General features: G+C 35.6%; 1 protein-coding gene across 3 annotated transcripts in view; it reads right to left on the bottom strand.

Annotated features, from left to right (window-relative positions):
- LOC150102474 (serine/threonine-protein kinase Genghis Khan-like) overlaps window positions 1–14,095 on the bottom strand; it is a 550,831-nt gene that overhangs the window by 333,711 nt on the left and 203,025 nt on the right. For all 3 annotated transcript variants that reach the window (XM_090399333.1, XM_090399335.1, XM_090399334.1), the window contains exon 9: window positions 1,620–1,702. In XM_090399333.1, the coding sequence (XP_090255459.1) occupies window positions 1,620–1,702 (83 nt within the window). The remainder of the gene's footprint in view (window positions 1–1,619; window positions 1,703–14,095) is intronic.

Raw genomic sequence — 14,095 nt, 5'->3', positions numbered from 1 at the left:
TCTTTAACTCTGGTGATGTTGAGTTGGGGTTTGTTTTCAGATTTGTTCCAGTAGCTGACTTTTCGCTGTTCGCCCTGGTTCCCTGGCGAAAATAACGGGGGCCTTGTTTAACCGGGCGACGCCCCAGCCGGCATGAAATTTTGTCATGTTGTACCATCATTTTTTTATTTTGGTTTAACCAATAAGAATACAATTTGGTCGGCTAAATCCCAAATTGCCAGCCCATCCTCGTTCGTTCAGTATCAAAGTAGATACCCAACAGGGTGCACCACGAGAAGGTGAGGATTGGACATTAGGTCAGAAGCCCTGGTCGGTTCTCCGCATTCCTTTAAAGGCTATGTGGAGGTCTCCTCTCAGTTATACAGCTTTGACCCTTAAGCACCCCCTTTTATATATATATATATATATATATACACACACACTGCTCAAAACAATCAGACAATATTTTAGATTCTGTCGGATAATTATAAATTTCTGCAAATAATTATAACTATTGGGTAATTTATACACAAATAAATATTTCTTATTTATGGATAGGGTGTAATTGATGAGATATTGTTTAAATAATCAATATTTATTACAAATTTAACAAATTATACATTTCAGTGTGAAATGATTTTAACTAGAATAACAACAAGAATAGCAAAAAATGCTTCTGTTAATTTTTAATAAGGCATATGGTCTCTATTAACAGTCAAAACAGCGGTACATCTTGATTGCATGGACCGCATAAGATGATCAAACAGTTCTTGTGGGATATTTCCCTATTCTTCTGTGAGAGCAATTTCGAGCTCTTGAATCGATCGTTTCGACAAGTCTTAACATGATTAATCATGAAGTCTTAACATGATAACAAAATTTGTAATTTGTATTTATTACAAATTTATTGCGAATTTGTAATAAATACGCAGTTGTATTTTCTACACTGTTGTATATTAAGAATATTTTAAAATAAATATATTACATTTGTAAATTATTTTTATAACGTTATAATTTACAAGAAAATGAAAATATCATCTAATTGTTTCGAGCAGTATGTATATATATATATATTGTTAAAAACAGAAGAAATGAAGTTTTATGAACGTGTGTGACTTGAATTTGCTTTGAGAATTCATTTTTGCATCTTAAATATCAAAAAAAAAGGGGAGGGGTACATATTTTGGACTACTATAATTGGAGATACTCCACAGAGTTTTCTAATCCCATGTAAGAAATCTGCAAGAAAGTTAACAGGCATTTTAGTCATAAAATACTATTTTGAACTATTATAACCTCTGACAGAGCTTATGACAGAGGCAAGCACTTCAGGATACAGACAAGAAATTATTTATGCTGATGAAAGACTATTCCATTAATCAAAGCATAGGCAAGTTAAATATATGGAATACAGAACACAGAAAAAAAACCAGTCACTGTAAAATCTGGTAAATTAGCTGTGCTCATTTCATCTGATATCAAAAATGAAACAGCATGCTCCATCTTCAGTAAAATGTCAGGAGAATTATGTAAATATAATGAATACAGTTTTATAACATGAATCAGCAAGCTCATTTAAAATATGGGCTACAAAAAGAAAAAATCCATAAGAAATTTATTTATTTTTCTTTCTTACTTACTGCAGCTTTCAAGTCCGCTTCATCTACATCAAAATTTGAAGTATCTGTTGGACTACTGACTTCTGGAACATACAAAGCATCACCTAGGGAGAGAGAGAAGAAATTTACTATATTACATATGTCAGTGAGGCAAACACTTTGAATATACAGGGTGTTTCTGAAATGTTTGGCCAACTCTGGGTACTTGTTATACAGCTGATTATGAGAACAAAAAGGCACAAATACTGGCTTTTTGTTCTCAAAAAAAGCCAGAAAAGTTTTATAGAGATATAGTGTATGGAAGTTTTTTTTCACTTGGCTATGCTATTAATTATATATTTAGTTTTATCCTTTATCCAAGTGTAAGCAAACATAGTTTGCACCTGAAGTACTTTCAGGACTGGGCATCTTGTGATAAAGGTGGTATAAGTTCTCATCACTTGCTTTAGTACCTCCCATAATGCAAAGCACATCTCCTTGCAGACATGTATAATGCTATGCATTAAGGGAAGGGTCACTACCCAGACTGGTTTCGACCTTTATTGAGGTTTCATCAGTGGAAGCCAGACCCCTTAATGCATAGCATTATACATGTCTGCAAGGAGATGTGCTTTGCATTATGGGAGATACTAAGGCAGGTGATGAGAACTTATAACACATTTACCATGTGTTGCCTCAGTCCTGAAAGTACTTCAGGTGCAAACTTTGTTTGCTTACACTTGGATAAAGGATAAAAACAAATATATAATTAGTAGCATAGCCAAGTGAAAAAACTTCCATAAACTTATCTCTAATCCAGAGAATTTTAATAATAGGGTATGACACCCTTTGGCAACTCATATAGGTAAATATGATTTCTCCATTACTTCCACCTTAGTATCACCACCTCTGGGTCAGGCTCCCACTGACGAGACCTCTAGGTTGAAACCAGTTGGATGCCTGGATAACAATGCTGTAGCCAATGAAGTTTACTGAGGCACGGCTGTTGCTGCTACCCAGGTGGTGGTGTGGGTGGCAGCAACAGCATAATGAATGGCAATACAGTAGCCCATGAAGCTAACTGAGGCACGGCTATTGCTGTTATCCCTCATGTGAAATCTCAGCGGCTCTGCTCAGTGGCGAGGCAAGCCTGCCACTGGGAAGAGGCAATGCTGACAGTTCTTCTCAGTGACGGGGTGAGCCTGTTACTGAGGGGAATAAAGCTGAGTTTTTGATCCTTCGGGTTGCTCATTGTTGGGCGATCTGGGGGATCGCACGAGTTTAGGGAATTGGCCTGCACTTAAACAGTCAATAAAGGTCGAATCCAGTCTGGGCAGTGACCCTTCCCTTAATGCATAGCATTATACATGGAGATGTGCTTTGCATTATGGGAGATATTAAGGGAAGTGATGAGAACTTATACCACCTTTACCACGAGTTGCTCCAGTCCTGAAAGTACTTCAGGTGCAAACTTTGTTTGCTTACAGTTGGATAAAGGATAAAACCAAATATATAATTAGAGATATAGTGTTTTGTTACAATATACGTGGCACAAGGCTAACTGCTTTCCTTGTGTAGGAATAACTGTGTAGTGGGCATGGTCCTAAAGAAATGAACATCATTTGTATGTTATCGACCAGTGGGCATGAACAGGTAGAATGAAAGAGTAGAATGGTTGTGATCAGCAGTTAGGTGTGTGTAACCATGAACATGCTGATTCTATTTACCAACACCAAATGGAATGGCATTCATTTCATTTATGATTAAGTGGTGTCTACAAGTCAAGAATGGTGCCTCACACCACAGATTGGAGATGATCCAGACATGCACTTCTGCATCAATAGTACATTACACCATATAATTGGATAACGTGATTTCGCCACTGTGCTACTGTAGAGGCCATTCATCTTGCACATCTCTATCTATTCATTGGCTGGAATAGATATCAATGATGTTTCTTAACAGTTTTGATGAAAATGCACTTGCCCTCAGTCATGCATAAACCACACGTGCTGTGTATCACTAATAACATGGATCCAACAACACCAGCATTCCCACCTACAAGCAGTCCTTGTGCCACTGGTCATTGAGCATCAGTGGCAAAACAGTGGATTGATGAAGTAGTTTCCAGTGATGAATGTCAATCCAAACATTCACATGCAGTCTCTGCAGAACCAGGACTGCCTGATTTCATGAGGATTAACCAGCACTCAGTAATGCATGTTGTGAAAGTTCACTATGCTATCAGTTAAATTGAGATTTAGCCATAACAAACCACACTATGGAGAAAACCAGGTTCAGTACACTTGCAGAAGCCATTGAGCAAGACCGTTATGACAGAGGGCTGGGAACCAGTATCTAACAATATATCACAATGCAATCCTTGTACCTTACCCTTAATTGTCATTTTCGACCTTTTTGTTGTTCATGATTCCATTGTCCTCTCCTCCATGGTTTATCTTCACACTTATGAGGAGTGTGTCCAAACCTCGACTCATATTTATTATTTCTATTGGAGGGTCTCATGTTACTAACACAGTTGCGAACTAAGTGCCCAATCTTATTGCAACTGAAACATCTAGGAGGCTCCCTTCTGTCTCCTTGTTCATTATTTCTCTCTGATTGACGTAGAGATACTTCGAAGGTCTTTGCCAACTGCTGCGTAACAGTATCAAGATGGTCCATCATCGGCTGTTGTAGCCGTTCGACTTCTTGTCTTATCATCTCATTAGTTTTCTCTGCTTGAGGTATGTATAGTTGATTCTGAGGTCTTCACAGTTACTGCTGCCAGCTGTTTCAGTACAGCATCGAGACGGTCAACTAAGGGCTGTTGTAACCATTCAACTTCTTGTTTTATTATAGAATGTACTTCTATGTTTGTTAACCCTACTTGTTTTTGGATGTTCGGTTCATTTTCAGTCACTTGATTAACGTTGACTGATCTTTCTCTTTCTCTCTCACTATCCTTTTGATCTTTGGTAGTCTTGCCCTTACATGTGCTTGATTCCCTTTCATTCTTACCTTCGCAAGAGGAATTATTTGCCTCTTTAATTACGTTAATACTGCTGTTAGTAGATGCGGGACGCATGTCTCCAAGCATCTCTTCCTTCTCTTTCACAGCGAGGAAACATTCCTCAAGATTCATGATTTTCTTCTTATAAGCAACTGTCAACAACTTGTTATAATATTCTGTTACAGTCTCCTTTTCTATCTGAGCAAATCTCTGTAATTTCCATATATCGGGGCCCAAACTTCTTATCCTTGAGAATTGGGAGATTAAGGTCTCTTTAAACTGGGAGTATTCCAAGGTGTCTTTCAAAATTGGTGAAGAGTACAGAAAACTCTTGGCCTTTCCGATTAATTTACTCCTTAGCAATATAAGAAGTTGGAGGTCTGTCCATCTACCAAACTTTCTCAATTCCTCGACAAAGCTGAAAAAAGCTAAGATGGCATCAGTTTCCTTTCCAGAAAACTGTGGAAATACTTGTTGTGGATTAATGGTTCTAAAGAACTCAACGTCATCCATGCCTGTACTAGTAGGATGACTCATAGTTGTGAATTAATCAAAAAAATGTTATGCTTTTTCACAAAAGATTTTTTTTTTTGATAACTGCCTGATTCTAAACCAAAACTAACTCACTTTAATTCACAATTTTGATCAATTAATTGCATGAATTAAATCCTGTCGGCTGTGCCATTGTTAAAATGTCGTTATTTTAAATGTTTTTAAATCTTCAAATATATCTTGTCTTCTGTGCCTTTGTAAAAACTATAGTTATCTAGTTTAAACCTTTCTTCTTAACCTTTACTATACTTCTGACTTATGGCCGCAAATAATATAAAGTTCACGTGTGCAAAACTCAAAGAACAAAGAAATCGCCTCAGGCCAGAGCCAATCTCTTTGTCTGACCCACTGGTGTTTATTCTCAACTGAATCTGGAAAATTTATTTAGTTTCTAGCTGCGCCACCAAATTCGTGGGTGGGAGTTGAATCTCCCTCCGAAAAATAACACACAGTAAACCACACGGAATAACTTTTCTCTCTTAATTCTAAGTATATCTAGCAACATAAATTTTCTGTTATGCAATTGTGACAATATCTACCTTAAGGCTCACAGATTCGAATTAATGAGTAGTGCATTGGAAATAGAAGTCAAGCAAGTTATTTAAACAAGTGAACAATTTATTTAACATCAATGAAATGTACAATGGGTCAATTTTAAGTACTAAGTAAATTAGCTTCTATGCTTCAAATCACAACTAATGACTACTTTTCAATTTAGTTCATCATAATCAATTCTAGTAAGACCATGGGTCTATAATTTTCTCTCATTAAACTTGGTAATACTCAGATCAATTTTTACATAACATTCTGCAGGTTTAGGCAATAGCTATAACATTAAATACACGATGCTGCACCTTAAATTTTAACCAGACTTTCTCTCACATATAAAATACTTCAAATATCAGCATAAGGCCTAAAGTCCTCAATAAAACAAGTCCCTTAATTAAATCACCATCACAATCCTCTTATTTCTAGCTAAACAAAGGAAAGATCTTACTTTGAACAGATGTCTGGTCTTTTCTGAATGATCCCTGAAATCACTTCTTTCTATTACCTTCTGACCGTAAGCAACGAACACAGGTACTTTCTGCAGGATTTTTGAGATCTCTTACTTTTTTCAAGCGTCGGGAACTTGGCGGCATGAACTCCAGTATCTACTTTCTTCTAGGAACAACTTAAATTACTTGTTTCGCACTGGCATCTAATGGCTGGAACGCAGGTCCTGCTGGCGATTGCGAATCATCTTCTACGATGATTAGCAAAACTCCGTCACCATAACGTACATCTTATCCTGGTAACTACTCGACCCTCGTCGCCTTCCCGAGCCCGTAACTTCACGTGACCTCGTAACATCTCGCTGACCAAGGAACCACTAATCGGCGTAGCAAACCCCCTCTTATATCTCTCCGATGACTTGGGTTCTGCTACGTATTAATCCCCTGGGTATTACGTTGTTATGCACCTGCCACCTTTTTTTCGGTCGTTGCATTAAGGTGGGAAACCCCTTGCAATGTTGACCATCGAGGTTGCAGTTGCCCCCGGTCATTAGTTAATACCTTAATCTATCTAGAATTACTGGTGACTAAGAGGTTTCTTTAGACAATTTATCTTACATTCCTTTGTTCTTTTACAAAAATCCTTTGAGGTGACAATATTCAGTAATATACAAAAAATATTATTTCCAAATTAAAAAATATGAAAATTTCTCTATTAACCCACAAGTATTTTTAGTGAATTTTGTTTACCAGTAAAATCAGTATATAAGGTATTTTTGTATAAAAATTCTTATATACACAATTTTACACTAGCTAGATCAAATTTCAACTTTAAAAGATGATTTTAAATGATGGTTTAAAAGTCCCCAGGATTTGGACAGCCCACCTACATAGCATCAGGAAAAACAAGAAATCCAACAATTTTTGAAACAGAAATAACTTGCATGTCGGATACTAGAAGAAAAAGAAATTTAATTGGATAATGATGCTGTAACTCTTGGGCGACAAACAGAAATTTAAAAAACAGCACTATAGGAAAGTGGTAACTGCTAACTGCTGACGTAATGTTCAATGTATTTAAGGATTTTTTTAATTAAAAATTGTTCCAGAGTCCAGGCTATAGTCAATACATAACCATAATATGATATCAGCCTACTGTATTATGTACTGATGTAACTTGACTTCTGAGAATGACTTTGATATAAAGATTGAAATGTCAAATTTTATTTTAATTATGGAGACACACAAATGCGTCTACCAGTTCAGCATCTGATCCCCCCCCCCCCAACCCACCACATATATAAAGAGAACATCTTTACTGGAAATCACTACTCATGGGCTGAGCTAAAAAAGGTATGAGTAACAAATTCCATAAGCTGTTAAAACTATTCATTAAACAATTATTAAAACTTGTTAAAAGCTATCAAACCTGTAATCCCCACTTTTCAATCTGCTCAGGCTCAAGATTTCCTCACTCTATGATAGCTTTCGTTTTTCTGCCTTTATTGTTCTCCTAATTCAGACCAATATAGTGTTGTTTTTTTAATTACTCATTTCTAAAATTTAATTCCATACAGTATAATTACCAAAACTGTGAACTTATTCTTCTGAATTTCCTGAAACAAAAACTGTTCTCATTTCAGGAAAGCATCTCTTATACATGTTTCTAAACAAACAAAATGATCCAATGGAGATCATTGTCTACTAAATGTTAATTTATTTTTAGCCGTATTAATGAGAACACAGACTGATAAGAAAATAATAACAACTTATTAAATTTAGTGCTGATATTTCGCTGGTATTATATCCAGCATCTTCAGAACACAAAAACCGTTTGTCACAATATGCAAAACAACAACAATCTGGTATAACAATGGGACTGGTTTAAACAATTACAATGGACAACACAAAGACTAAAGTCCTAATTAGATGCCATCTATGCTGGGGGGGGGGGAACAGAGGGAGAAAGCAGGCATTAATTAGGTCTTAAGATGACTGTCTCCCAAATTTTTGGTAAATTTATACAGCCATGCACATGGAGGTTTCAAGGCTTCTGTTGATTCCAAAAACAATCTCTCTGACTTATGACTTCTGTGTAGCACTTGTTTTTTTTTCCAATTGACTCTGTGTGCAGTGGTATCTAAGGCATGGTCTGCTAGACCTGACTTGCTATAAATGACAGTGCTGGATGTATTTTTTATGTTCACTGAGGCAGATGTCCACAGCTCTTCCTGTCTGTCCATAGTAAGCTTGATTACACGAACAGGGTACATAATAGACACCTGGTTGTGATAAAGAAGATATTCTGTCCTTGGGTGAATAGATGAGAGTTGCCAATTCGACATAAGATTTAAATATGGTGAGTAACTGATATTTATTAAGCACTCTAGATATCTTTTCAGATGTCCCTTGAATGTATGGGATGGTGACAGTTTTGATGGTAGGGGGATTTCTAGAGAGCATTTAGTATTTTTTCTATCCTATGAGGATTATAGCCATTGGCTAAAAAGGTGTGGTGTAAGTGAGCGAGTTCAGCAGTGAGAGCACTGTGACTGGAACAGATCGCTCTAGCACTGTGGGTTAGTATTTTTGGGATACCATACGGTTGAGATGGTGTGACTTTGTGCAAGTCTGCCAAGGTATTTGCCATACCTAAGTAGACAGTCCTTCCATGAAGCTTGGTCAGCAAGGAGGAATTAGACCAAAATTCCCTCAAATCCTGGATAATAAGCATAAGGGAGGCTGTAGAGCACAAGGCAATTGGGCAATTTTTATAAAATAAAAAGCATGAATGTGGCTTTCTCTCAACTGTATGACAGACAAGCCTTAAACCCTTTGTGGAGGTCTGTTGAGAAACATTATAAGCAGACTAAGAACATAAAATCTCATAGAACTAATAGCAAAAAAGTATGTGTGTGCATGCACACACAACTACAGGTCATTATTAGGACAAAAAAAAGACTAGAAAAATTACTGCTAGAAGCAGAAAAGCTAAAGAATGGGCAACTACTTTGTAGTTATGAATGTTGGCTACCTCATTAATTACTCCATAAAAGATCAAATACAAGAGATATGTCACAAACAGCATTGCAAACTATGAATACCTTAAAATAAATAGGGTACACAAAAACCTCGCTTAACATGAATTCGATATGCACAACAATCAGTTAGCCCGATTGAGTGAAATGATACTATTTCCCACTTTAAGCGAGTGATTAATCAGTTAACAATTTTTTACATTATGCGAAATTTTTTGTCGCCAATCTGCAGCAAGCAGAAAAGATGGAAGTCATTTAGAGACATGAAAGTGGCGCTAGTAATACAATGATTGCAAGACCTGAGATACAGCGAGTCTACAGTTTGCACTACATTAAATGAGAGCAAAGAATACAAAGAACAAGGAAAAGTTGCTACTGCTTCTTTAAGCATGCTGATTATCTGAAATAGAAGCTATTTAATGATCAAGATGGAAAGTCTTCTATCACTCTGGATTGAGGATTATAACCAATAAAGGATACTTCCCCCTAGCACAGGAAATATTCAAGCAAAAGCTCTCAATATATTTACCTCATTGAAAGGGACCAAATTTCAAGAGGAACGTGAAAGCTTTACTGCGAGTTTAGAATGGTCTGACTGTTTTAAAAATCGAACTGAGCTGCAGAACGTAAGAATAACTGGGGAATTTGCTAGTGCTGATAAAGATTCTGTGGCCAAGTTTCCTGAAAAATTGCATAGGAAATTCAGGAGGCTGATTATGACAATCGGCAAATATTCAACGTTGATGAAATTGGTCTCTTTTGGAAGCATATGCCAACAGAGACTATTTTGGCTAATACTGTAGTATCTCAACCAGGATACAAAGTATCTAGAAGTCATCTTATGCTTTTATTAGGAGGCAATTCAGAAGGCAACTAAACTCAAGTCTATGTTAGTTTATCATGCGCAGAATCCAAGATCAAACATTTTGAAGAACAATTGGAAAAGAACTGGAAAAGAACTTGGATTCAATGAACTTGATAATTAAGATGCGAGAAACTTTCTCGATTCCCAATATGAACACAGAAAAAAAAATAATAAAAAATAAGAATCTAACTGCAAAAGAACTCGAGCTAGTTTTCAATTGCATTTAGTATGCTAAGAAAATTTTGTTTGATGCTGATCTTGATATGGAATGAAGCTTCTAAGTCTGCTGAAATCTTTATAAAGCAATCACCAGCTATCGTAAATTGCATGACAAGATGAAAAAGTCGAGCACGATTCAAACATCTTTACTTAATTGTGTGTGATTGGCTGTGAAAATACTAGTGGTGGTGGTAGGCAGTAGATGGCGTTGTTGTAGTTGGTGGAGACTGAGGGTTGTGGAGTAGGTGCCCTCCCTCGACGAGTCTTTGGACTCCTTGGAGGTGTTATGTAATAATAATTAATTTTTTTGTAGAAAAGTAGCTCAATCAAATGTTTAGACATTAAATAAAAATTTAAGCAATTGATTTTTATTAACTTTGATAATTTTATCCTCTGATAAGCTCATACTGTAATTTTTTTTTTCAAATTTATGCTAACTGATGGATGAATTCTAATTATTCCTATTGTTTATTGTATTCACTTACCATGCATTAATTGATGGATTAATTAATCGCATTATGCGAGGTTTTCCTGTATTATGAATTATACAAGATTATGCACCAACCTTAGACCATACAGTGGAAGAAATAGATTCATTTTATGAAACATGAGACCAACTACTAAACAGCAATGACACATTTTTTTATGATCTTGATGGTAAAGACTTCACTGGTAAAGTAGGTGTAAGCGATGCACTTCTAGCAGCAATTGGATAGCCTTCAATATTGAGACCACGTGTTTTCAGATAAATTGCAAATTTAATAAAATATAACCCTACAAGTTTTGTAAATCATCTGACATAATCAGGGGTATTAACAAAAATTGTACAGAAAAGAGACTAGAAGCAATTAATTCCACATATTAGATATTATCAGAATTTTACAATTATTCAACATGTATACAGAAATTAATTTAACGTTTTTATTCTGGTTATTTATTTATATGTATGAATTGTGAAGTTCTGATAACATCTAATATGTGGAATTAATTGTTTCTAGTCTCTTTTCTGTACAACTTTTGCTAATACCCCTGATGATGCAAGTATGACAACTTACGAAACTTGTAAGGTAATATTTTATTAAACTGATTATTTATTTTAAAACATGTGGTCTCAATACCAAAAGCCATAGAACTGCTAAACCTCAGAAACTTATACATTCAAAAATTGATGAAGTTTGTTGATAGCAGAGGTCTCTATATAATGAATATTTACTTCAAAAAAGAAAAATTGGAATGGACATAGACAAGGAATTGAAAAAAAAAATTATATTGATTACATAGAGGGTAGCATAAGTCATGAAGGGGTTTTAAACATTTAATAACTTTTTTTATTTATCAATTATTTTACTTTTTTTTTGTTATAATGAAATATAGAACCTGGCAATTTTTATCAGTTATGAAACACCACATCATGTAAATGCCTGTCATTGTCGGCCTCACAAAGATGGGCGCTTTCTATTTTTTTCTTTTATGTGTGGTTCCCACTCACGAAAAGTTATTAGCAAACCTATAGCAGATTTGTAGTATGGATGGACTAAGGATTTCCCCTCCCCCCCCCATTTTAATTAATTTTTATATATATTTTATATTTTTTTATATATATGCTTATTAAATTACTTAAGGAATTTACAACATACAAATGATATAAATTAGAATTAAACTTTAATCTATATTTTGGCAATGCCACGTTGCCATTTTCACAGGAACTTAAAATAAAGACACGTCCACGCAGGCACTACACACAGTAACTGAGGACGAAGCAGGAAGGAAGCTGTTGTTTCTCCTAAAAGTCTTGATGGTGCCCCTAGCGGAGTATGTATGTATTCTCGGCAATTGGGCTGAAGACTTCTGATGTAAGTCTCCCAAATTTGGGGCAGTCTCATGCAACCAAATTTGTTGAGGTTTGGCATGTTTCTTAGGGCTGATTCCATGAATAGCCTTTCAAATTTGAATTTACCACGGTGTATTACTGTGGCTTTCTTCCACCGTATTCTGTGGCGAGTATCCAGAGCATGGTCTACAAGACCAGAATGGCTGTACTGGTGAAAAAGGATGTAGTCCTTGTGTTCTGAAATTCTGATGTTCACTGTCCTGCCTGTTTAGCCGAAGTAGGACAGCTTACACTGCAAGGGACCTGGTATACACCAGGTAGGTCTAAGGGAGGTGGTTGGTCTTTAGTGGAGCAGATAAGGGATGCCAATTTTTTATATGGTCTGTAATAACAAGAGGTCAAGTTATGTTTTTTTTAGGATTTTGGTAATTTTTTCCGAGGTGCCTGAGAAAGTGTTGAGGATGTGGTTTAGTTCCATGGTTAGGGCATTGTCATTTGAACAGATAAGTTTAGCCCTGTTGTGTATTGTCTTAATTATATATATATTTATATATATATATATATAAATATATAATATATATAAATTTTAAATATATAAAAATATATAATTTTTTTTAATATTTTTACATAGTCTAGAAATCCTACTCTAGAGACCAAACATGGAACTTTTTCATGCCAGTTCAGGTCTCCAAATAAGCAGGGCAATGGCCTCACACTGGGAGGTAAATTCTATGGCATGTTCCATAACAGCTGTGTAACGTTTCTATTTGCAGCACCCTAATTTCTGCATGAATGTTTTCCTTCAGCTCTTGGACAAGGTGCTTGTTCACATACACCTTTTCCAAGAAGTCAGGAGCCATTAGAGAACATGATGATCAATTAATAGAAAATCTTCATGAAATTATTCACTTGCCAAAAATGTTCCTTAACAGTTCCATGCTGATTTTCAAAATAAGATTGCACAATTTTGGTTTGTTGTTGAGTTGTGAACTTTTCCATGATTAATTTCCAAATATTCCTTAGAATACCCGGGGGGAAAAAAAAAAAAAAAAAAAAAAAAAAAGTTAAATTATGAAATTTCCTATAAAAAATGAGTTAGACAGAGAGACACCATTTCACTTCAATTATTTACGACAGCTGTAGAAAATATTTTTTTAAAAAAAATTTGGGTTGGAAAAATGGAGGAATTCTAGTAAACGGGAAAGAACTAATCGCCTATGATCTGCTGATGATATTTATTCTTTTAGGAAACTGCAGAAAAACTTCAACAAATGATCTATGAATTGAATGCAGAAAGTAAAAAAAAAAGAAAGGATTAAATTTAAACAAAGACAAAACAAAAATAACGTATACTAAACACATCACCAAAATTCCAGTAAATGGAACTTGATATAGTAACCTTTTATGACCTAGACAAAAGATCACAGTAGAGAGAGAGGCTGTGAAGAAGAAAATATACCCACAATTCAGCTTAGCTGGATAACCTATGGAAAACAGCAATGATGTACTATTAGCACTCAATCTGCCTTAAAAGAAAAATATTCGACAGTTGTATACTTCTGGTCATAAGATATGGAAGTGAAACAAATTGACCAGCAAGTTGAGCATTAACTAAAGGAGAATGGAAGGATCATTACTTGGTATTATCAATCCAAATAGGAAGTGCAATATTTGGTCAGGGCTCAGACTAGAGTGAGAGACATGATAACAGGCATTAAAAGATCCAAATGGCAATGAGCAGGTTATATTGCAAGTAGTAACACTCAAAAATGGACAAAGTTGATATCTGAATGGTATCTCAGAGATGGAAAGAGGGCTACAAGAAGACCAAAGAGATGATTTAAGCATGGGATTAAAGAGATATTCTGGAATTTGATGGCATAGAAAAGCTCAAGATAGGACTGAATGGAGAATTTTGCTAGAAGCCTTTGTCCAGCAGTGGACAGAAAATGGTTGATGAAGAAGACTTTCATGGTCACGGCTCCACTGAACCGGCCACTAACAT

The sequence above is a fragment of the Typopeltis vanoorti genome, chromosome 10 (assembly GCF_054136105.1).
Source record: "Typopeltis vanoorti isolate ZY-2024b chromosome 10, IOZ_Tvanoo_1.0, whole genome shotgun sequence".
Taxonomy (NCBI): Eukaryota; Metazoa; Arthropoda; class Arachnida; order Uropygi; family Thelyphonidae; genus Typopeltis; species Typopeltis vanoorti.
Note: the sequence above shows the minus strand (reverse complement) of the source record. Positions and strands in the feature narration are given on the sequence as shown.